The sequence below is a fragment of the Neovison vison genome, chromosome X (genome assembly GCF_020171115.1).
Source record: "Neovison vison isolate M4711 chromosome X, ASM_NN_V1, whole genome shotgun sequence".
Taxonomy (NCBI): Eukaryota; Metazoa; Chordata; class Mammalia; order Carnivora; family Mustelidae; genus Neogale; species Neogale vison.
In genome coordinates, this window is record NC_058105.1 from 44,997,657 (window position 1) to 45,022,719 (window position 25,063).

At 37.3% G+C, this 25,063-nt stretch overlaps 2 protein-coding genes across 3 annotated transcripts in view; one reads left to right on the forward strand and one right to left on the reverse strand.

Annotated features, from left to right (window-relative positions):
- The window catches only part of TCEAL9 (transcription elongation factor A like 9), a 51,574-nt gene that overhangs the window by 21,969 nt on the left and 4,542 nt on the right, over nucleotides 1–25,063 (reverse strand). The window lies entirely within an intron of this gene.
- Nucleotides 11,753–12,433, forward strand: LOC122897373 (tigger transposable element-derived protein 1-like). The gene has a single exon (XM_044235580.1). The coding sequence runs from the start codon at nucleotides 11,958–11,960 to the stop codon at nucleotides 12,348–12,350; it is 393 nt and encodes a 130-aa protein (XP_044091515.1). The 5' UTR covers nucleotides 11,753–11,957; the 3' UTR covers nucleotides 12,351–12,433.

Here is a 25,063-nt window from a genome sequence, read left to right on the forward strand (position 1 = left end):
GGTCAGAATAAACTTGAAAGACTGGCCTCAAAAACTATACCTGATTGAATTTAACTGGATCAAACTTTTAAGCATTTTATCCCCCAGGACTTTGTTGAAAACAGATCAATCAGCCTATAATTAGCGGAGCCTAATAGGCCAAGTGTAATACCAAATGAAGCAAACAGCTTAATACAGAGATCAGAGAAAGAGACAGTCAAAAAGTGTGTTGGCAGAAACAACTGTAATTCCAGGATGCCTGTATATGTGCCTGTTTGCACCCTCTGAGGAGTGATACCCAAAATGTTCACACAGTGGGGGAAACAGCTTCACTAACATAACCTATTTAAGTCACAAAACAAGCAAGCAAACAACAACCAAAACAAAGAGTGCAGAAGGTGGGGGGGTGTTAGTTTGTATTCAAAGATGTTAAAATATACTACCTAACCTGTGCAGATTTCAACAAAAGTTACAAAATATTCTGTCAAGAAAAATTGCATTGTACAGAGTAAAATATGACAAGATTTATTCCTTGAGATTGAACTTAATTCCAACTACTATAACAGGGGCAGCAGGGGATTTTTATAATCAATACACAAGGAGAAAAAGTCATTGGATTAAAATTACTAACAGGAACTTGATTAGATATCAAGGGTGGAGGAAGAGGAACTTAATTGACTTTCAAGGGTGGAAGGATTCTTACTAAACTAGCTTACCAGGATTCTCGCTAAAAAGAGGATGAAACTAATCTTGACAAAACTAAAACTAATCTTGACAGTCCAAGGACAGGGCCTAATCAAGAAGAAGGCTTGGGATGCCTGGGTGGCTCAGTTGGTTAAGATCTGCTTCCGGCTGAGGTCGTGATCTCAGGGTCTTGGGATTGAGCTCCATGTTGGGCTCCCTGCTCAGCAGGGAGCCTGCTTCCCTCTCCCTCTACCCCATCCCCCTCCCTGGCTTGCGCTCCTGAGCTTTTTCTCTCTCTCTCCCTTTCTCTCTCTCTCTCAAAAGTCCTTGCATATAAAGTCAGTACAAAGAAAGAAGAATATGAGACCCATGTACAGGAAAAAGGAGGCAACACAAACTATGCTGTGAGAATACCAGATGTCAGACTGAACATACAAAGATTTTAAAGTAGCCATTATAAATATCCTCAAAGAACTAACAAACAATGCTTAAAGAAATAATGTAAGATATGAAGACAATGTTTTATATCAGAGATATAAATAGAGAATATCAACATATAGAGAATATCAACAAAGATTTTTAAAAATAAGAAAAACAATGGAAACTCGATCAGATGAGTATAATAATGAAAATGAAAAATTCACTAAAGGTGCTCAACAGATTTCAATAGAAGAAGAAAATATAAGTGAAGTTGAAGAATGACATTGTGCAATCTGAAGAACAAGGATAAAACAGAACAGAGAAAAATGATCAGAGACTCAAAAGATGTAAGACACACCAACATATGTGCAATGGGAGTACCTGAAAAAGAGGAAAGAGAAAAGAGTAGAAGGATATATTCAAAGAAATAAGGGCTGTGGGTGCCTGCCTAGCTCAGTCAGTAGAGCATACAACTCTTGATCTCAGAGTTTTGAGTTCAAACCCCAAGTTGGACATAAAACTACTTTAAAAAAAAGAGTGGCTGAAAACTTCCCAATTTGCTAAAACAAAAAACAAACAAAATCTGGAAAAAGAAGAGCAAATTCAACTGAAAGCAACCTGAAGGAAGAGTATTCTAAGGATTACAGAAGAAATTAGTGACATACAGAAGAGAAAATATACAGAAAATTAACAATACCAGAAATTGGTTCTTTGAGGAATGAAATTGACAAAACTTAGGTAGACTGAAAAAAGAGAAAAGACAAATTACTACAACGAAAAATAAAAGAGGGGACAATACTATCAACTTTACTGTTATAAACTGGGTTATAAGGGAATATTATGAACAACTAAATGCAACAAAGTCAATAACTTAGATTAAATGGACACATCCATATAAAAGACAGAAACTACTGAAAGTGACTCAAGATGAAATAAAAATAATGGCCCAAACTACTAAACTTGGTGAAAAACATTAAATCTACACATCAAAGAATCTCAACAACTCCAAGAAGGATAGAGCAAAAAAGATCTACACCAAGACATAAAATTGAACCATTGAAAGAAAAAGAGTCGAAGTCAGTAAGAAGAGTGACTTATCACAAGTTAAGGATACTCAATAAGATCATCATCTAATTTCTCACTAGAAATCATGGGGATCAGAAGGCAGTGCAATGACATATTTAAAGTACTGAAAAGGGGCACCTGGGTGTCTCAGTGGGTTAAGGCTATGCCTTCCACTCAGGTCATGATCTCAGGGTCCTGGGATGGAGCCCTGCATCAGGCTCCCTGCTCAGCGGCGATCCTGCTTCTCCCTACCACTCTTCCTGCCTCTCTGCCTACTTGTGACCTCTCTCTCTCTGTGAAATAAATAAAATCTTAGAAAAGAAATAAAGTAGAAAAAAGAAACGAATAACAAAAGTATGTATATATATATCTTTTTTTTTTAATTTTATTTATTTATTTATTTTTTTTCCAAATTTATTTATTTTCAGAAAAACAGTATTCATTATTTTTTCACCACACCCAGTGCTCCATGCAAGCCGTGCCCTCTATAATACCCACCACCTGGTACCCCAACCTCCCACCCCCCCGCCACTTCAAACCCCTCAGACTGTTTTTCAGAGTCCATAGTCTCTCATGGTTCATCTCCCCTTCCAATTTACCCAAAAGCACATACCCTCCCCAATGTCCATAACCCTGCCCCCCTTCTCCCAACCCCCCTCCCCCCAGCAACCCACAGTTTGTTTCGTGAGATTAAGAGTCACTTATGGTTTGTCTCCCTCCCTATCCCATCTTGTTTCATGGATTCTTCCCCTACCCACTTAAGCCCCCAAGTTGCATCACCACTCCCTCATATCAGGGAGATCATATGATAGTTGTCTTTCTCCGCTTGACTTATTTCGCTAAGCATGATACGCTCTAGTTCCATCCATGTTGTCGCAAATGGCAAGATTTCGTTTCTTTTGATGGCTGCATAGTATTCCATTGTGTATATATACCACTTCTTCTTGATCCATTCATCTGTTGATGGACATCTAGGTTCTTTCCATAGTTTGGCTATTGTGGACATTGCTGCTATAAACATTCGGGTGCACGTGCCCCTTTGGATCACTACGTTTGTATCTTTAGGGTAAATTCCCAGTAGTGCAATTGCTGGGTCATAGGGCAGTTCTATTTTCAACATTTTGAGGAACCTCCATACTGTTTTCCAGAGTGGTTGCACCAGCTTGCATTCCCACCAACAGTGTAGGAGGGTTCCCCTTTCTCCGCATCCTCGCCAGCATCTGTCATTTCCTGACTTGTTGATTTTAGCCATTCTGACTGGTGTGAGGTGATATCTCATTGTGGTTTTGATTTGTATTTCCCTGATGCCGAGTGATATGGAGCACTTTTTCATGTGTCTGTTGGCCATCTGGATGTCTTCTTTGCAGAAACGTCTGTTCATGTCCTCTGCCCATTTCTTGATTGGATTATTTGTTCTTTGGGTGTTGAGTTTGTTAAGTTCTTTATAGATTTTGGACACTAGTCCTTTATCTGATATGTCGTTTGCAAATATCTTCTCCCATTCTGTCAGTTGTCTTTTGGTTTTGTTAACTGTTTCCTTTGCTGTGCAAAAGCTTTTGATTTTGATGAAATCCCAAAAGTTCATTTTTGCCCTTGCTTCCCTTGCCTTTGGCGATGTTCCTAGGAAGATGTTGCTGCGGCTGAGGTCGAAGAGGTTGCTGCCTGTATTCTCCTCAAGGATTTTGATGGATTCCTTTCTCACATTGAGGTCCTTAATCCATTTTGAATCTATTTTTGTGTGTGGTGTAAGGAAATGGTCCAATTTCATTTTTCTGCACGTGGCTGTCCAATTTTCCCAACACCATTTATTGAAGAGGCTGTCTTTTTTCCATTGGACATTCTTTCCTGCTTTGTCGAAGATTAGTTGACCATAGAGTTGAGGGTCTATTTCTGGGATCTCTATTCTGTTCCATTGGTCTATGTGTCTGTTTTTATGCCAGTACCATGCTGTCTTGATGATGACAGCTTTGTAATAAAGCTTGAAGTCCGGAATTGTGATGCCACCAACTTTGGCTTTGTTTTTCAATATCCCTTTGGCTATTCGAGGTCTTTTCTGGTTCCATATAAATTTTAAAATTATTTGTTCCATTTCTTTGAAAAAGATGGATGGTACTTTGATAGGAATTGCATTAAATGTGTAGATTGCTTTAGGTAGCATAGACATTTTCACAATATTTATTCTTCCAATCCAGGAGAATGGAACATTTTTCCATTTCTTTGTGTCTTCCTCAATTTCTTTCATGAGTACTTTATAGTTTTCTGAGTATAGATTCTTAGCCTCTTTGGTTAGGTTTATTCCTAGGTATCTTATGGTTTGGGGTGCAATTGTAAATGGGATTGACTCCTTAATTTCTCTTTCTTCTGTCTTGTTGTTGGTGTAGAGAAATGCAACTGATTTCTGTGCATTGATCTTATATCCTGACACTTTACTGAATTCCTGTATAAGTTCTAGCAGTTTTGGAGTGGAGTCTTTTGGGTTTTCCACATAGAGTATCATATCATCTGCGAAGAGTGATAATTTGACTTCTTCTTTGCCGATTTGGATGCCTTTAATTTCCTTTTGTTGTCTGATTGCTGAGGCTAGGACTTCTAGTACTATGTTGAATAGCAGTGGTGATAATGGACATCCCTGCCGTGTTCCTGACCTTAGTGGAAAAGCTTTCAGTTTTTCTCCATTGAGAATGATATTTGCAGTGGGTTTTTCATAGATGGCTTTGATGATATTGAGGTATGTGCCCTCTATCCCTACACTTTGAAGGGTTTTGATCAGGAAGGGATGCTGTACTTTGTCAAATGCTTTTTCAGCATCTATTGAGAGTATCATATGGTTCTTGTTCTTTCTTTTATTGATGTGTTGTATCACATTGACTGATTTGCGGATGTTGAACCAACCTTGCAGCCCTGGGATAAATCCCACTTGGTCGTGGTGAATAATCCTTTTAATGTACTGTTGAATCCTATTGGCTAGTATTTTGGTGAGAATTTTTGCATCTGTGTTCATCAAGGATATTGGTCTATAGCTCTCTTTTTTGATGGGATCCTTGTCTGGTTTTGGGATCAAGGTGATGCTGGCCTCATAAAATGAGTTTGGGAGTTTTCCTTCCATTTCTATTTTTTGGAACATTTTCAGGAGAATAGGAATTAGTTCTTCTTTAAATGTTTGGTAGAATTCCCCCGGGAAGCCATCTGGCCCTGGGCTTTTGTTTGTTTGGAGATTTTTAATGACTGTTTCAATCTCCTTACTGGTTATGGGTCTGTTCAGGCTTTCTATTTCTTCCTGGTTCAATTTTGGTAGTTTATATGTTTCTAGGAATGCATCCATTTCTTCCAGATTGTCAAATTTGTTGGCGTAGAGTTGCTCATAGTATGTTCTTATAATAGTTTGTATTTCTTTGGTGTTAGTTGTGATCTCTCCTCTTTCGTTCATGATTTTATTTATTTGGGTCCTTTCTCTTTTCTTTTTGATAAGTCTGGCCAAGGGTTTATCAATTTTATTAATTCTTTCAAAGAACCAGCTCCTAGTTTGGTTGATTTGTTCTATTGTTTTTTTGGTTTCTATTTCATTGATTTCTGCTCTGATCTTTATGATTTCTCTTCTCCTGCTGGGCTTAGGGTTTCTTTCTTGTTCTTTCTCCAGCTCCTTTAGGTGTAGGGTTAGGTTGTGTACCTGAGACCTTTCTTGTTTCTTGAGAAAAGCTTGTACCGCTATATATTTTCCTCTCAGGACTGCCTTTGTTGTGTCCCACAGATTTTGAACCGTTGTATTTTCATTATCATTTGTTTCCATGATTTTTTTCAATTCTTCTTTAATTTCCCGGTTGACCCATTCATTCTTTAGAAGGATGCTGTTTAGTCTCCATGTATTTGTGTTCTTTCCAAACTTCCTCTTGTGGTTGAGTTCTAGCTTCAGAGCATTGTGGTCTGAAAATATGCAGGGAATGATCCCAATCTTTTGATACCGGTTGAGTCCTGATTTAGGACCGAGGATGTGATCTATTCTGGAGAATGTTCCATGTGCACTAGAGAAGAATGTGTATTCTGTTGCTTTGGGATGAAATGTTCTGAATATATCTGTGATGTCCATCTCATCCAGTGTATCATTTAAGGCCTTTATTTCCCTGTTGATCTTTTGCTTGGATGATCTGTCCATTTCAGTGAGGGGAGTGTTAAAGTCCCCTACTATTATTGTATTAATGTTGATGTGTTTCTTTGATTTTGTTATTAATTGGTTTATATAGTTGGCTGCGCCCACGTTGGGGGCATAGATATTTAAAATTGTTAGATCTTCTTGTTGGACAGAGCCTTTGAGTATGATATAGTGTCCTTCCTCATCTCTTATTATAGTCTTTGGCTTAAAATCTAATTGTTCTGATATAAGGATTGCCACTCCTGCTTTTTTCTGATGTCCATTAGCATGGTAAATTCTTTTCCACCCCCTCACTTTAAGTCTGGAGGTGTCTTCGGGTTTAAAATGAGTTTCTTGGAGGCAACATATAGATGGGTTTTGTTTTTTTATCCATTCTGATACCCTGTGTCTTTTGATTGGGGCATTTAGCCCATTAACATTCAGGGTAACTATTGAGAGATATGATTTTAGTGCCATTGTATTGCCTGTAAGGTGACTGTTACTGTATATTGTCTCTGTTCCTTTCTGATCTACCACTTGTAGGCTCTCTCTTTGCTTAGAGGACCCCTTTCAGTATTTCCTGTAGAGCTGGTTTGGTGTTTGCAAATTCTTTCAGTTTTTGTTTGTCCTGGAAGCTTTTAATCTCTCCTTCTATTTTCAATGATAGCCTAGCTGGATATAGTATTCTTGGCTGCATGTTTTTCTCGTTTAGTGCTCTGAAAATGTCATGCCAGCTCTTTCTGGCCTGCCAGGTCTCTGTGGATAAGTCAGCTGCCAATCTAATACTTTTACCATTGTATGTTACAGACTTCTTTTCCCGGGCTGCTTTCAGGATTTTCTCTTTGTCACTAAGGCTTGTAAATTTTACTATTAGGTGACGGGGTGTGGGCCTATTCTTATTGATTTTGAGGGGCGTTCTCTGAACCTCCTGAATTTTGATGCTTGTTCCCTTTGCCATATTGGGGAAATTCTCCCCAATAATTCTCTCCAGTATACCTTCTGCTCCCCTCTCTCTTTCTTCTTCTTCTGGAATCCCAATTATTCTAATGTTGTTTTGTCTTATGGTGTCACTTATCTCTCGAATTCTCCCCTCATGGTCCAGTAGCTGTTTGTCCCTCTTTTGCTCAGCTTCTTTATTCTCTGTCATTTGGTCTTCTATATCGCTAATTCTTTCTTCTGCCTCATTTATCCTAGCAGTGAGAGCCTCCATTTTTGATTGAACTTCATTAATAGCTTTTTTGATTTCAACTTGGTTAGATTTTAGTTCTTTTATTTCTCCAGAAAGGGCTTTTATATCTCTGGAGAGGGTTTCTCTAATATCTTCCATGCCTTTTTCAAGCCCGGCTATAACCTTGAGAATTGTCATTTTGAACTCTAGATCTGACATATTACCAATGTCTGTATTGATTAGGTCCCTAGCCTTCGGTACTGCCTCTTGTTCTTTTTTTTGTTGTGAATTTTTCCGCCTTGTCATTTTGTCCAGCTAAGAGTATATGAAGGTGCAAGTAAAATACTAAAAGGGTGGCAACAATCCCAGGAAAATATGCTTTAACCAAATCAGAAGAGATCCCAAATCGTGAGGGGGGATTTCTCCCCCCTCACGATTGGGTGAGGGATCTCCTCTGATTGGGATCTCCTTTGACTGGGATCTCCCAATCTCTTCTGATTGGGATCTCCCAATCTCTTCTGATTGGGATCTCTTCTGATTTGGGGATAAAAAGAGGTTCAAAAAGAAAGAAAGAAAAAAAAAAGAAAAAAAGAATTAAAAAAAAAAGAGATTGAATTAAAAATTCAATCAAGAATTTAAAAAAGAATTAAGATAAAAAAGATTGAAGAGATTAGGATCTCTTCTGATTTGGGGATAAAAAGCGGTTCAAAAAAGAAAGAAAGAAAAAAAAGAAAAAAAAGAATTAAAAAAAAAAGAAAATGAATAAACAAAAGTATAAAAAAGAAAAGATATATATATTAGATAATCTAGTTAAAAACGTTAAAAAAGAAAAGGTTAAAAGTTATAAAAAATTTTAGCAGAAGAAGAGAAAAAAAATGAAAAAGAAAAAAAATTAAATTAACTGCAAGACTAAAAAATCACAGGCAGAAAGCCATGAGTTCCATGGTTTGTTTTCTCCTCCTCTGGAATTCTGCTGCTCTCTCCTTGGTATTGAAACTGCACTCCTTGGTAGGTGAACTTGGTCTTGCCTGGATTTCTTGTTGATCTTCTGGGGGAGGGGCCTGGTGTAGTGATTCTCAAGTGTCTTTGCCCCAGGCGGAATTACACCGCCCTTACCAGGGGCCGGACTGAGTGATCTGCTCGGCTTTGCTTTCAGGAGCTTTTGTTCCCTGAGCGCTTTTCGTAGAGTTCCGGAGGACGGGAATACAAATGGCGGCCTCCTGGTCTCCGGCCCGGAGGAGCCGAGAGCCCGGGGCCCCACTCCCCTGTGCGCCCTCAGCGAACAGCTCCCAGTAACTCGCGTCTGCCCAACCTCCGGCCGCGCTCCGAGCTCACCAAGCTTGCGACTGGTTCAAGGCAACTCCGAGCTGCGAGCTTACTGTCGGCTCTGTCTCTGTAGCCGGCTTTCCCGTTCCAATATCCGCAAGCTCTGCGACACTCAGACACCCCCGATCCTTCTGTGACCCCGCAGGACCTGAGGTCACGCCGACCCCGCGTGGGCTTCGCCCCGGTTTAGCCTCCGGAGTGATGTCCCTCAGCGGAACAGACTTTTAAAAGTCCTGATTTTGTGCTCCGCTGCTCCGCCGCTTGCCGGGAGCCGGCCCCTCCCCCCAGGGTCTATCTTCCCGTCGCTTTGGATTCACTTCTCCGCCAGTCCTACCTTTCAGAAAGTGGTTGTTTTTCTGTTTCTAGAATTGCTGTTCTTCTTCTCTTCGATCTGCTGATGGATTTGCAGGTGTTTGCAATCTTTAGATAAGCTCTCTAGCTGATCTCCTGCTAGCTGAGGTAGTCTCAGCCTGCTACTTCTCCGCCATCTTGACTCCTCCCCTGTATATATATATCTTTAAATTTTGTATTATTTTATTTTTTCAGTGTTCCAAAATTCATTGTTTATGCACCCCACCCTGTGCTCCATGCAATATGTGCCCTCTTGAATACCCACCACCAGGTTCACCCAAACCCCCATCCCCCCTTCCCTTCCAAAACCCTCAGTTTGTTTCTCAGAGTCCACAGTCTCTCATGGTTTGTCTCTGATTCTGATTTCCCCCAACTTACTTCTCCTCTCCATCCCCAATGTCCTCCGTGTTATTTCTTATGCTCCACAAATAAGTGAACCATGAGTTCTATATCTGGTACAACTGCCCTTTTAAAATAAGGGAGAAAATGGGACGCCTGGGTGGCTCAGTTGGTTGGACGACTGCCTCCGGCTCAGGGCGTGATCCTGGAGTCCTGGGATCGAGTCCCGCATCAGGCTCCCAGCTCCATGGGGAGTCTGCTTTGCTTTCTGACCTTCTCCTCGCTCATGCTCTCTCCTCTCACTGTCTCTCTCTCAAATAAATAAATAAAATCTTTAAAAAAAAATAAAATAAAAAATAAAAAAAAATAAAATAAAATAAGAGAGAAATTAAGACAGTCTCAGAAAAGCAAAAGCTAAGTGAGTTTGTTACTAAGAAAACTGACCCACAGGAAATGCTAAAAGATGTTCAAATGAAAGGACCTCAGTCATATAAGAAATAAAGATCTCTGGTAAAGGTAAATGCATGGGCAAATATAAAAGCCAGTATTACTACACTTTCAATTTGTAACTCACTTTTTATTGCCTGCTTGAAATAAAAAATATGCATAAAAATAATTATAAGTTTATGTTATTAGATACACATGGGTAAAGACGTAATTTGTGACAAAACCACAAAAGAGGTAGACAAAAGAATACCAAAGGAAACTGAACACAGGGACACATATATTTGCACATGAATATTCATTTCAATCTTATTCACGATAGGTAAAAGTTGGAAAATCTAAGTTCTCATCAACAGATGAATGTATAAACAAAATGTAGTATATATATCCAATAGAATAATATTCACTTATAAAAATGAATGAAGTTCTGAAACATGCTACAATATGGATGAATCTTCAAAAAATTACATTAAATGCAGTCAGCCAGACACAAAAGGACAATATCGTATGATTCCATTTATATAAGATATCTAAAATAGACAAATTAATAGAAACAGATGGTAGATTTGGAGGTTACCAAAACTGGTGGAGGGAAAAATGCAGTTATTGCTTACTGGATACAGTTGCTGCTTGGGCTCCTGAAATAGTTTTAGAAATAGATAGGAGTGATGCTTGCATAACTTTGTGAATGCAATTAATGTCACTGTTCTGTACACTTAAAAATTATTTAAATGGAAAGTTTTATCTTATATATATTTTACTAAAATTAAGAAAACTACCGAATTGACATGATCTGAAAATCTGTTGTGACTATGTTGCTTCTCCCAGTATTCAATCTCTTGTCTGAAGCTTTGTTTGTATTCTCTTTTTTTAATATCACAAGTAGGCAGAGAGGCAGGCAGAGAGAGAGGGGAAGCAGGCTCCCTGCTGAGCAGAGAGCCCCATGCGGGGGGGGGGGGGGCTCAATCCCAGGACCCTGGGATCATGACCTGAGCCCAAGGCAGAGGCTTTAATCCACTGAGCCACCCAGGCACCCCTGTATTCTCTTTTGATCATTAGCTCACTCTTAGTCATTTTACTTAATTTGTACTTAGTTCTTAGTGCCCTTCCCTGTGACATTCATTATCCTTTCTCTGTTTACCAGAGAGGGGCTACAATTCCTTTTAGGGCTATTGGCTATTAGCACATCTTCTTTGACAAATCTTTTTTATTTCCTTTGCATCAAAGGTGTGTGTGTGTGTGTGTGTGTGTGTGTGTGTGTGTGTGTTATAAGCACGAGTGTTGTATTTTTGTAGTGGTGTCATTCTAGTAAAAGAACATATGCAGATATTTGTAGTGATTTAAAAAAAGAAGTTTTACTATGATTCTGAATCTTCAGCCAGCCCCACTTTGTGCTGCTACTTCTAAAATGGTAAAGGTATATCTTGTTTTATTGTGCTTTGCTTTATTGAGCTTTGCAGATATTGTATTCTTTACAAATTAAATGTATGTGGCAACCTTGCATTGAGCAGGTCTATTGGCTTCATTTTTCAACAGTATTTCCTCACTTTGAATCACATTTTGATAACGTTTGTAATATTTCAAACTTTTTCATTATTATATTTGTTATCGTGATCTGTGATTAGTAATCTTTGCTGTTATTATTGTAATTGTTCGGGACACCACAAACCGTACCCATGTAAGACAACAAACTTAACTCATAAATGTATGTGTGTCCTAACTACTCCATCAACCAGTCGTTCCCCATCTCTCTCCCTCTCCTCAGGACTTTATGCCCTGAGACATGACAATATTGAAATTAGGTCAATTAATATCCCTACAGTAACTCGCATGTTCAAGTAAAAAGAAGAGTTGTACGTCTCTCATTTTTAAAGATATGATATGATTAAGTTTAGTAAGGAAGGCATGTAAAAAGTCAAGATAGGCTGACAGCTAGGCCTCTTTCACCAAACAATTAGCCAAGTTGTAAATGCAAAGGAAAACCTCTTGAAGAAAATTAAAAGTGCTACTCCAGTGAGCATGTGAATTAGAAAGTGAAACAGCCTTACTGTTAACATGAAGAAAGTTTTAGGGGTCTGGGAAGAAGATCAAATCAGCAACAACATTCCCTTAAAACAAAACCTAATCCAGAACAAAGCTCTAAGTCTCTTCACTTCTCTAAATGCTGGGAGAGGTGAGGAAGCTGCAGAAGAAAAGTTTGAAGCTAGCAGAGATTGGTTTATTAGGTTTAAGGAAAGAAGCTGTTTCCATAACATAAAAGTACAAGGTGAAGCAGCAAGTGTTGATGCAGAAGCTGCCGCAAGTTATCCAGAAGATCTAGATAAGATAATTCATGAAGCTGGCTACACTAAACAACAGATTTTCAATGTAGACAAAATAGCTTTCCGTTGGAAGAAGATGCCATCTAAGACTTTTGTAGCTAGAGACAAGTCAGTGCCTGGCTTCTAAAGCCTCAAAAGAAGGGCTGACTCTCTTGGTAGGGTTATTGCAGTGACTAACTTGAAGCCAAAACTCAAGTACCATTCTGCAAATATTAGGGCCCTTAAGAATTATGCTAAATCTACTCTGCCTGTGCTCTATCAATGGAACAACAAAGCCTGAGAGCCAGCACAACTATTTACAACATAGTTTACAAAATGTTTGAAGCTCACAGATGAGACCTACTGCTAAGAAAAAAAGATTCCTTTCAAAATATTACTGCCCATTGACAAATGAACCTGGTCACCCAAAAGCTCTGATGGAAGGTGCCTGGGTGGCTCGGTTGGTTAAGCCTCTGCCTTCGGCTCAGGTCATGATCTCAGGGTCCTGGAGTCAAGCCCTGCATCAGGCTTCTCCCTCTTCCTCTGCCTGGCCCTCTGCCTGCTTGTAGCCCCCTGCCTTTGTCAAATAAATAAATAATAAATAAAATCTTTTTTTAAAAGTTCTAATGGAGATGTATAATGAGATTCATGTTTTCATGCCTGTTAACACATCATCCACACTGCAACCCATGGATAAATGGGTAATTTCCCTGTTCAAGCCTTATGATTTAAGAAATACATTTCATGATGCTGTAGCTGCCATAGTGATTCTTCTGATGGATCTGGGCAAATTAAATTGAATCCTGTAAAGGATTCACCATTCTAGATACCATTAAGAACATTCATGATTCGTGGGAAGAGGTCAAAATATCAACACTAACAGGAGTTTAGAAGTTTATTTCAACCCTCATGGATGACTTTGAGGGGTTTAAGACTTCAGTGGAGGAAGAGAACTAGAATTAGAAGTAGAGATTGAATGGAACTGAATTTCTGCAATCTCATGATAAAAATTTAATGGGTGAAGGGTTGCTTCTTATAGATGAGCAAAGAAAGTGATTTCTCGGGATGGAATCTACTCTTGGTGAAGATGCTGTGAAGATTGTTGAAATGAAAACAAAAGATTTAGAACATTACATAATTTTACTTGATGAAGCAGCAGCAGGGTTTGAGAGGATGGACTCCCAATTTTCAGAGAAGTTCTACTGTGGGTAAAATGCTATTGATTGTGACAGAGAAATTGTTCATAAGAGAAACAGTCAATGCGGAAAGTTTCTCATTGCTGTCTCTTTTAAGAAATTACCACAACCACTCCAAATTTCAGCAACCATCATCCTGATCAGTCAGCAGCCACCAACATTGAAGCAAAATCCCTTACTAGCAAAACAATTATTATGAATCACTGAAAGCAAAGATGATGGTTGGCACTTTTTGGCAATGAAATATTTTTTAATTAGGCATGTACATATTTTTAGACATAATGCAACTGCACACTTGATGGACTATAGTAGAACAGAAATATAAACTTTTATCTTCACTGGGAAAAGAAAAAATTCATGTGACTCTCTTTATTGCAGTATTTGCTTTGGAGATATTGCAATATTTCCAAGGTATGCTTATATACGAAACATGGACAGGATACAGGTAAGACATATGCTTACTTATTTCTAGTACATTGTTTTACCCATTCCTGTGTAAGCTCCCTGCCTGGTGAGCTGGGCTAGAACTTTGGTAAAAAGCACTCTGTAATATAGCATATACTGTTTAGAATGCTGACAAAGCAATTTTTGTTGGCTAGACAATCAATGAATAGCAGCTTTCTGGATGTGCTAGCATGCCCAATAAATGTCTATTGCTCACAATAGCTATCATTTTTTTAAAAGAATTAAAGTTTTCCAGGTGATATATGTATGTAGATCATGAGGTAGATACTACAGATAATATTCCCATTTTACAGGTAAGTCTATCATGGTTCAAGGAGGTTATACAGCATACTTAAGTTCACTGAGCTAAATGAAGAGTCACATCTAGAATTTATATCCAGGTTTGTCTGACTATATAGCATGTGATCCTAGACACAAATTCCATTGTCTCTATTTAGAATATATAAAACTTCCATCTGGATCTCCCACAGACATCTCAAACTCAACTTGTCCAAGTATGATCTTGCTATCTTTCTCTTGCCCTTATAACTTTCCCTCACACCATTCCTTCTCCTTTTTTTCATGAACCTTATTTCAGTAATTGGTGTCAACATACCACCAACTTTGATGCCTTCTCTCTCATCCTATACAATCAATCAACAAGTCCTGGAGACTCTGACTTTTATTTGGGTATGATCCCATTTGTGTATATATATTTTTTAAAACAGTCTTTAAAAAACGTTTTTAGAGCAATTTGAAATTCACAGTCTTCCAAAGTGGCTATACCATTTCACATTCCCACCAGCAATAAATAAGTGAGTGTTCCTGTTGCTCCACAACCTTGGCAGCATTTGATATTGTCAGTGTTCTAGATTATTGTCATTTTAATAGATCCATAGTGGTATCCTGTTGTTGTTTTAATTTGCATTTCCATGATTACATATGGTGTGGAGAATATTTCCGTATGCTTACTTCCCATCTATATATTTTTTTGGTGAGGTATCTGTTATGTTCTTTGGCCCGTGTTTTAATTGCGTTGCTTGCTTTTTTACTATTGAATTTTATGAGTGCTTTGGGTATTTTGGATAACAGTCCTTTATCAGATGTGTTTTCTGCAAATATTTTCTCCCAGTCTGTGGCTTATCTTCCCATTCTATTGACATCACCTTTCACAGAGCAGAAGTTTTCCACTTTAATCAAGTCCAACTTATCAATTATTTCTTTCGCGGATTATATTTTGGAGTTGTATCTAAAAAGTTATCCTCTGGGGGGCCCGGCTGTCTCAGTTGATAGAACATGTGACTCTTGATCACAGAGCTGTAAATTCAAGCCCCACATTAGTTGTAGAGATTACTTAAAATAAAATCTTTTAAAAAATGAAATAAAAATAAGAAGTTATTATATCCAAGGTCGTATAGATTTTCCTGCATTGATTTCTTTGCACTTAGTTCTATGATCCATTTTTTATTTAATTTTTGTGAAGGGCATAAGGTCTATGTCTAGGTTCATTCTTTTATATGTAGATGTTCAGTTGTTCCAGGACCATTTATTGAAGTACATTTCTTTGCTTCAGTGCATTGCCTTTGTTCCTTTGTCAAAGATCACTTGACTATATTTTGTAGGTCTATTTCTGGGCTCTTTATTCTGTTCTACTGATCTATCCATCTATTCTTTTGCCAGTACCACACTGTCTTGTTTACTATAGCTTTATGATAAGTCTTGTAGTTAGATAGTAGTGTCATCAGTCCTCAAACTTCATTCTTCTTTAACATTGTGTTGGCTTTTCTGGGTCTTTTGCCTCTCCCTATAAACATTGAAGTGACTTTATTGACACCCACAAAATAAATTGCTGGGATATTTATCGGGATCTAACCTTTAAATATGTCTCTAAAACTAGTTTCCCTCACATATGGCTTCACAGGGAAATTCTACCAAACATTTAAAGAATAGTTAATATCTATTCTTCTCAAAACTTTTCAAAAAATGGAAGAGGGAGGAAAGCTTCCAAATTCATTCTATGAGGCCAGCATAACCGTGGTACCAACACAAGATAAAAACACCACAAAAAAGAAACTGCAACCCAAAATCTCTGATAAATATAGATGCAAATATCCTCAATAAAAAACACAACCCACCAATATGTTAAAAAAAATCATTCACCACTATCAAGTGGGATTTTTTCCTGGGATATAATGGTGGGTCAATATTTGAAAACCAATCAATATGATACATCATATCAATAAGAGAAATTATAAAAACCATACAATTATTTCAACAATAGTTGTAGAAAAAGCATTTTCAAGTACAACAGCCATTTATGATAAAAAGTCTTTGACAGTAGGTTTAGAGAGAACATACCTCAACATAAAAAATGTCATAAGTGAAAAACCCACAGTGAACATCATACTCAATCGGGAAAAAATGAGAGCTTTTCCTTTATGGTCAGGAACAAGACAAGGATGTCCACTCTCACCACTTTCATTCAACATAATTGTGGAAGTCCTAGCCACAGCAATCAGACAAGGAAAATAAATAAAGGCATCCAAATTGGTAAAGAAAAAATAAAACTTTCACTATTTGCAGATGACATATAACTATATATTGAAAACCCTAAAAATGCCACCAAAAAACTACTAGAACTAATAAATGAATTCAGTAAGGTTTCAGGATACAAAATCAATGTATAAAAATCCATTTCACTTCTATACAGCAGAAAGAAGCAGCAGAAAGAGAAATTAAGAAAACAATCCCATTTATAATTGCACCAAAAATAATAAAATATCAGGAATATAAAATTAAACAAGGAGGTGAAAGACCTATACTCTGAAATCTATAAAACATTTATGAAAGAAATTAAAGATGGCAAAAATTTTTTACTACATAGTGGAAAAATATTCCACTACACTGTGGAATATTACTCAGCCATTATTACAAGGAATGGAATCTCACCATTTGCAACAACATGGACATTCCATGTTCATGAATTGGAAGAACAAATATTATAAAAATGTCCAAAGTAATCTATAGATTCAATGCAATTCCTATCAAAATCCCAAAAGCATTTTTCACAGAACTAGAACAAATAATTCTAAAATTTGTATGGAACTACAGATCTCAAATAGCCAAAGCAATCTTGAAAATGAAGAACAAAACTAGAGGTATCACAATCCTCAGATTAATCCCGGATTTCAATTTATACTACCAAGCTGAAGTAATCAAAACATGGTATGGTACAGGAACAAAAATACACTCATAGATCAATGGAACAGAATAGAGAGCCCAGAAATAAACCCATGATTACTCTCTTCAACAAGTGGTGCTGGGAAAACTGGACAGCTACATTCAAAAGAATAAAACTGGACCACTGTCTGACACCATACATAAAAATAAACTCAAAATGGATTAAAGACCTCAAAACCACAGAAATCCTAGAAGAGAGCATAAGCAATAATTTCTCTGATATTGTCCATGACAACAATTTTCTAGATATTATCTCCTGCAGCAAGAAAAATAAAAGCAAAAGTAAACTATTGGGACTACATAAAAATGAAAAGCTTCTGCACAACAAATGAAACAATTAACAAAACTAAAAGACAACCTACTGAATGGGAGAAGATATTTGCAAATGTCATATCTGATAAAGGCTTAGTATCGAAAATATATAGAGAATTGATACAACTCAACACCACAAAAACAAATCCAATTTAAAAATGGGCAGAAGAGGGGCATCTGGGTGGCTCAGTGGGTTAAAGCCTCTGCCTTCGGCTCAGGTCATGATCCCAGGGTCCTGGGATCAAGCCCCGCATTGGGCTCTCTGCTCAGCGGAGAGCCTGCTTCCTCCTCCCTCTCTCTCTGCCTGCCTCTCTGCCTACTTCTGATCTCTATCTGTCAAATAAAAATAAATAAAATCTTTAAAAAAATGGGCAGAAGACAAAAACAGATATTACTCTAAAGAAGACATACAGATAATAGACATACGAAGAGATGCTCAGCATCAGTTATTATCAGAGAAATGCAAATCAAAGCCACAATGAGATAGTACCCCACACCTGTCTGAATGGCTAAAATCAACAACACAAGAAATAGCAAGTGTTGGCAAGGATGTGGGGAACCCTCTTGCACTGTTGGTGGAAATGCAAACTGTTAGAGCCACCGTGGAAAACATTATGGAGATTCCTGAAACTTTACAAATAAAATTACCATATGATCCAATAATTCCACTACTGGGTGTTTACCCAAAGAAAATGGAAACACCAGTTGGAAAAGATACATCTGCCCCTATGTTTATAGCAGCATTATTTGCAATAGCCAAATTATGGAAGCAGTGTCCATCAATAGATAAATGGATAAGGAAGATGTGGCGCACCCCTCCACACATGCTCATGCACACACAGTGGAATATTACTCAGCCATTAAAATGAATGAGATCTTGGGGCACCTGGGTGGCTCAGTGGGTTAAGCCTCTGCCTTTGGCTCAGGTCATGATCCCAGGGTCCTGGGATGGAGTCCCACGTAGGTCTCTCTGCTCGGCAGGGAGCCTCTCTCTCTCTCTCTCTCTGCCTGCCTTTCTGCCTGCTTGTGATCTCTGTCTGTCAAATAAATAAATAAATTATTTTTTAAAAAAACAAATGAGATCTTGCCATTTGCAACAACATGGATGGAGCTAGAAAGTATAATTCTAAGTGAAATAAGTCAGAGAAAGACAAACACCATATCACCTCCCTCGTATGCAGAATTTAAGAAACAAAACAAACAAGGGAAAAAGAGACAAACCAAAAAAGAGGCCCTTCAGAAAACAAACTGATGGTTACCAAAGGAGATGTGGGTGGTGGGTGGGTGAAAGAGGTGAAGGGGATTAAGAGTACACTTATTGTGGGGCGCCTGGGTGGCTCAGTGGGTTAAGCCGCTGCCTTCGGCTGGGGTCATGATCTCAGGATCCTGGGATCGAGCCCCGCATCGGGCTCTCTGCTCAGCAGGGAGCCTGCTTCCTCCTCTCTCTCTCTCTCTGCCTGCCTCTCTGCCTACTTGTGATCTCTCTCTGACAAATAAATAAATAAAATCTTTAAGAGTACACTTATTGTGATGAGCACTGAGTAATGTATAGAATTGTTGAATCACTGTATTGCATACCTGAAACTAACAGAATATGTTGTGATGAGCACCAGTTGATGTATGGAACTGTTGAATTACTATATTATACACCTGAAACTAATATGACACTGTAAATTAACTAACTGGAATTAAAATAAAAATTTAGGGATGACTGGGCAACTCAGTCGGTTAAGCTGCTGCCTTCGGCTCAGGTCATGATCCCTGAGTCCCAGGATCGAGTCCCACATCCGGCTCCTTGCTCAGCGGGGAGCCTGCTTCTCTCTGCCTCTGCCTGCCACTTTGCCTGCTTGTGCTCTCTCTGACAAATAAATAAATAAAATCTTTTAAAAAAAAAGAATGTGATAGCTTTAAAATAAACATTTAAAGTAAAGAAAAAAAATAATACAGCACTGCATGTTAAATATACTGGAATTAAAATTTTTTAAAAGGAAAAAAATTTAAAAACAATAAACAAAAAGGTAAACAATAAAGACTAGTTTTCCTCTCCAACTCTTCTACCACTACACATTTAAGCCACTACCATGCTTCCTGTTTAAATGAATGATGCCAGCATACTTTTAGATGCTCAAGTCAGAAACATGGATATCATCCTTCACTTTTGTTCCCTTACTTCCCTCAATCTCCTCAATAACCAGTTCCTGAGAACCCAACATTTTAATTATCTTCCACCTCTGTCCACTTTTGCTTTCCAATTCTACTGTCTGTTATTGCCCTGGTTCAGGTTCAGGACCCCTCCCGCCCCCAGTCACTTCTCTCCTGGAATAATGTGAAAAATTACCTGCTGGCCTCACTGTTATCATGTGTTGTTACCATCTAATGGATTAACTTTTTCAAAATACAAAACCTTATAAAAATCACTGCTACTCAGTATTTTCTTTCTTTCTCCCATGGTCCTGTGAGACATGTACTGTTAGAAAAAAAATTTTTTTGGGGGGGATGATGTAATGAAGAAGAAACTGCCACCTTCTCCAGGATAAAAAGGAACTTTGAGTTATTTACATATGAGCATTTAGCAGCTTGCGGCCTTGTTATCATGGAATGCTGAGAGAATAAGCAAGAAGTACATCTTTTGGTTATTTAGAAGATAGGAGTCCAAGATCTTATGTAGGATAATTACTGTAAAAAATGTCAATTATGCATAAATTCATAATTTAAATCACAAAGAGTGTATTTTGGAACTTAAAAATGTTCAAAAATTCCTCTGAATTACAAATGCTCATAAGAAGCAAATAAATTTATGAAAATAAATAATAAAGGTGAACTAGTAGTGCCAGATAAAGTAATACATTTTTATCTTTATTTATTGTTTTTTAAAGATTTTATTTATTTATTTGACAGATCACAAGTAGGCAGAGAGGCAGGCGAGAGAGAGAGAGAGAGAGGAGGAAGCAGGCTCCTTGCTGAGCAGAGATCCCAATGCAGGGCTCGCAGGGCTCAATCTCAGGACCCTGAGATCATGACCTGAGCCGAAGTCAGAGGCTTATCATGACCTGAGCCGAAGGCAGAGGCTTAACCCACTGAGCCACCCAGGCGCCCGAAATAATACATTTTTAAAAGTGACTTCTTGACAATAGAGAAAATAACTAAGGAAGAGCATTTGAAGTTGACAGATCTCGGAAAAACTTGGTTTTTAGAATATGATAAAGATAGCCTTTCAAATTCAGCAGTAAGAGCTAAATAATTTTTTATAATGCTCTAATATTATGCTCACTTGGACACCAGACAATCTGGACCCAGACTTCTCAACCCGTGGGACAAGAGTTCGTTGCCATCCTTATCCTCATCAGGGAGTGCCATTAAGTAAACCTCTATACATTCACAACATAGGATGGCCATCATAACATGAATGTATAGATATTGACAGGTAGGTCTCATCAATTCATAGGGAGGACACATGGAAAAGTAGGTAAATTGGAGCTAGAATCTCAGGCTTGACATACTCCAGTGTTAAAAGGCATTGTATAAAATTTTGAAACTGCTTTTTCATCTGTAAAGTTAGAATTATATCTACAACATAGGTATAAGTCCATGGTTCTAAATGTAAAAAATACAAATAGAAATCACTGTATTTCTAGCACTGAGCTAGGTTTAAGAGGACATAACTGACCTACTGGAAATGACATTTTGGCTAAGTAGTTAAAACCCATTGACATGAACATATTTTGAGGATGATTATGGACTACAAGGAAAAGGACAAGAAGAGTTTAGAGAAAGTAGCAGTTTTCATGAACTGGTTTAGTCTGAAAAGACTACAAGTTAAAAAGGTTTTTAATATGGTCCTGGCTATGATGAGATGGAATAGATACTCCTATGCATTGTTGATGCAACTGTTAATTGGTATAACCTTTTAGGAGCAAAATATGGAAATATTTCTAATAATTAAAACATGTTTAATATTTGTATTGAGGTGAAATTCACATAAAATAAAATTAACTATTTTAAGTTTATAACTCAGTGGCATTTAGAATATTCACTTCGTTGCGCAACTGCTCACTTTTATCTGGTTCCAAAACATTTTTATTACCCCCACAAATGAGTCCCTTTACCAATTTACCCATTCTGTTCTCTCTTCAACCCTGACAACAACTAATTCATTTTTTGTCTTTATGTATTTACATATTTTTGACATCTGATATGAATGTGACCTTTCATGTGTGGTCTCTTTTACTTAGCATAATTTTTTTCAAGGTTCATCCTTGAACCTTGTAGCATGTTATCAGTCTTTCATTCCTTTTTAGGGTGGAATAGTATTCCATTATATGAATACATTACATTTTGTTTATCAGCTCATCAGTTGATGGGCATTTGGCTTGTTTCCATTTTGAGTTTTATTTTTGGAATAACATGAGGCAGGGGTTTGATCTCATTCTTCTGCATGTGGATTTTCAGTTGTCTCATCACCATTTGTTGAAGAGCTTATTCTGTCTCCCATTGAAAGGACTTGTCATCCTTGCTCAAACTCAATTGACAATAGATATATGGGTTTATTTCTAGACTCTCAGTTCGATTCCATTGATCTACATGTCTATTCTTATGCCAGAAGTACATGGTTTTACTATAAATTTGTAGGCTTTTAAAATAAGAAAGTGTGAGTCTTCTTACTTTCAGCATTTTTTATTTATTTGGGATTTCTTGCAATTCCATATTAATTTTACTCTCAGCTTTTCTATTTCTCAAAAATAGACTTCTTATTTTGATAGGAATTGCATTCGATCCTTTCATTGCTTTGGGAATTATTGTTGTCTTAACAAATATTGAGTCTTCCAATCCATGAACATGGAACATCTCTGCATTTATTTAGGTCTTATTAATTACTTTCAGCAATTCTGTAATTTTCAGTGTACAAATCTTGAGATACCTTAAATTTATTCTTAAGTATTATATTCTGTTTTGTGCTTTTGTACATAGAATTGTTTTCTTAATTTCATTTTTTGATTGCTCATTCCTAGTGTATAGAAATACAACCAATTTGGAAGAGCTGATTTTGTATCTGGCAATTTGCCAAGTTCATTTATTAGTCTTAGTAGACTTCTTACATATTCTTTAGCATTTTCTATATACAGGATAATGCCATTGGCAAATAAAAATAATTTTGCTTCTTTTGTTCCAATCTGGATTCAATTTTTTTTCTTGCTTAATTTCTCTAGCTGGAACTTTCAGAACTAAACTGATGGAAGCAAACATCCTTGTCTTATTTGTGATCTCACATGGAAAGCTTTCAATTGTTCACTATAGAGTATGATCTAGCATTGAGTTTTTCATAAATGCCCCTTATTATGTTGAAACAATCTGCTTATATTCTTAGTTTGTTGAGTGTTTTTATTATGAAAGGGTATTGGAGTTTGTCAAACGCTTTTTTATTTTCTCTATCAATTGAGATGATAATGTGTTTTTCCTTTTCCTGTATTAATATAAGGTTTTGACATTGATTTTCATATGTTGAATAACCCTTGAATTTTGTGGGTAAACCCCAATTCATCAGGATATAAAATCCTTCTGCTGGCTAGTATTTTGTTGAGGATTTTTCTTTTAAGATTTTATTTATTTATTTGACAGAGAGATAGTGAGAGAGGGAATGCGAGCAGGGGGAGTGGGAGAGGGAGAAGCAGGGTTCCCGCTGAGCAGAGAGCCAGGATCAAGACCAGAGCCAGGGCCCTGGGATCATGACCTAAGCTGAGGCCAGAAGCTTAACAACTGAGCCACCCAGGCAGCCCTTGTTGAGGATTTTTGCATCAATATTCATCAGGACTTTGGAGGTGATGGATATGTTTATGGTATGCTTTGTGGTAAATAAACAAACCAACAAAAATATGTACATATCACATGATCCAGCACTCTCACTACTTAATATTACCATGGAGATATATGCACACAGGTGCACAGGAAAGCATAGATAAATGTTTATTATGACATTGCTTGTAAGAACCAAAGTATTGGAAATAGCTCAAGTCATCAAAATGGAAATGTTAGGGCGCCGGGGTGGCTCAGTGTGTTAAGCCTCTGCCTTTGGCTCAGGTCATGGTCTCAGGGTTCTGGGATCAAGACCCGAATCGGGCTCTCTGCTCAGCAGGGAGCCTGCTTCCCTTCCTCTCTCTCTCTGCCTGCCTCTCTGCCTACTTGTGATCTCTGTCTGTCAAATAAATAAAATCTTTTAAAAAATGGAAATGTTAAATAAACTGTGGTCTATCTCTATCAATGAAACTATACAATAAATAAAAAGAATAAGATTCTTATACTGAAGCACCTCCAGGAATATTGTTGCATAAAAACAACAGGGCAATAGATGTAATATTACAATATTTAGTTAAAATGCAAAACAGAAATATATAAATTTCTAGATGGATATCCATCAAACTAGTGTGTTTAATTGTGGGAAGGGGATTGAAATTGGAGGTGTGGGTAAAACAGTATATTAAGATGAAATAGGCTATCTCAGTGAATTTTAAGCAATTTATTACTCATTCACATCATAGTTTAATGAAAGTTATTGGTTTTCCTGCATGGCTCTGCTCTATTGATTATTCAGGTATCTAGCCTGCATTCATCTCACAGTCATGTGTTCCAGATGGTACACATGGTTTCCAAGATCACTGAAAGGAGATGGAAAGATTACCAAGCATTGTTTTAGAAGTGTCTTATATTACGTTTGGTAATATAAGATATTACGTTGGGACCCCAACATATGTGCAAGGGAAGTTGGAAAATCTAAGAGATCACATACTTTTTGATCAAGCAATCTTACTTTTCAGAATCTATTCTGTAGAAATACAATCACCAGTAATTTGAATATATGTGCAAACATTTTAGTTGCAGACAGCATTGTTTTTAGTGGGCAAAGTATAGAAATACATGTTGAGTGATGGGGAACAATTTTGATAACATACAGTACATTCATACTATAGAAAATAGATTCATTTGTATTTGTATTTGCAGACCTCTGGAAAGTCCTATAGGACTTCCATGCTGAGAAGAAGAGAAACAATACAAGTAACTCAAAGTCATATAAAGAAATAAAGGACAACAGTAAAGGTAGCTACATAGGTAAATATAAAAACAAGTAGTTTTTCATATTTGATTTATAACTCCTTTTTCCTATATGACTTAAAAGACAAATGCATAAAACAATAATTATAAAGCTATGTTAATATGCACACTCACCATTCATCCTGTTTCAGCTGAGTTGTGCAGAAGTCTCTTTATAATGGTTCATGATTCCTAATTAAGGGTTCCTGAAAATCACAATGTAGTATTATAATATGTAATTAAAATGAAAAACAGAAATACATAAATTTCTAGATGGATATCCATCAAACTGAGAAGTGTTATAGGGAGGAGATTGAAATTAGAGGTATGGTTAAAGCAGTATGAACCAGGTAATTAATTATTTATGACAATATTATTTGTGACAATAGAAACATAAAGATACATGATGTCTTTTCTTAAAGATTTTATTTATTTATTTATTTATTTGAGAGAGAAAGAGAGCAGGAGCTGGGAGGGACAGAGGGAGAAGACGATTCCCTGCTGAGCAAGAAACCCAACATGGGGCTTGATTCCAGGACCTTGAGATCATGACCTGAGCCTTAGGGAGATTCTTAACTGACTGAAC

Excerpts from the sequence above, each read along its gene's own strand:
- LOC122897373 (XM_044235580.1), top strand. The coding sequence starts at position 11,958 with ATGAAGAAAGTTTTAGGGGTCTGGGAAGAAGATCAAATCAGCAACAAC.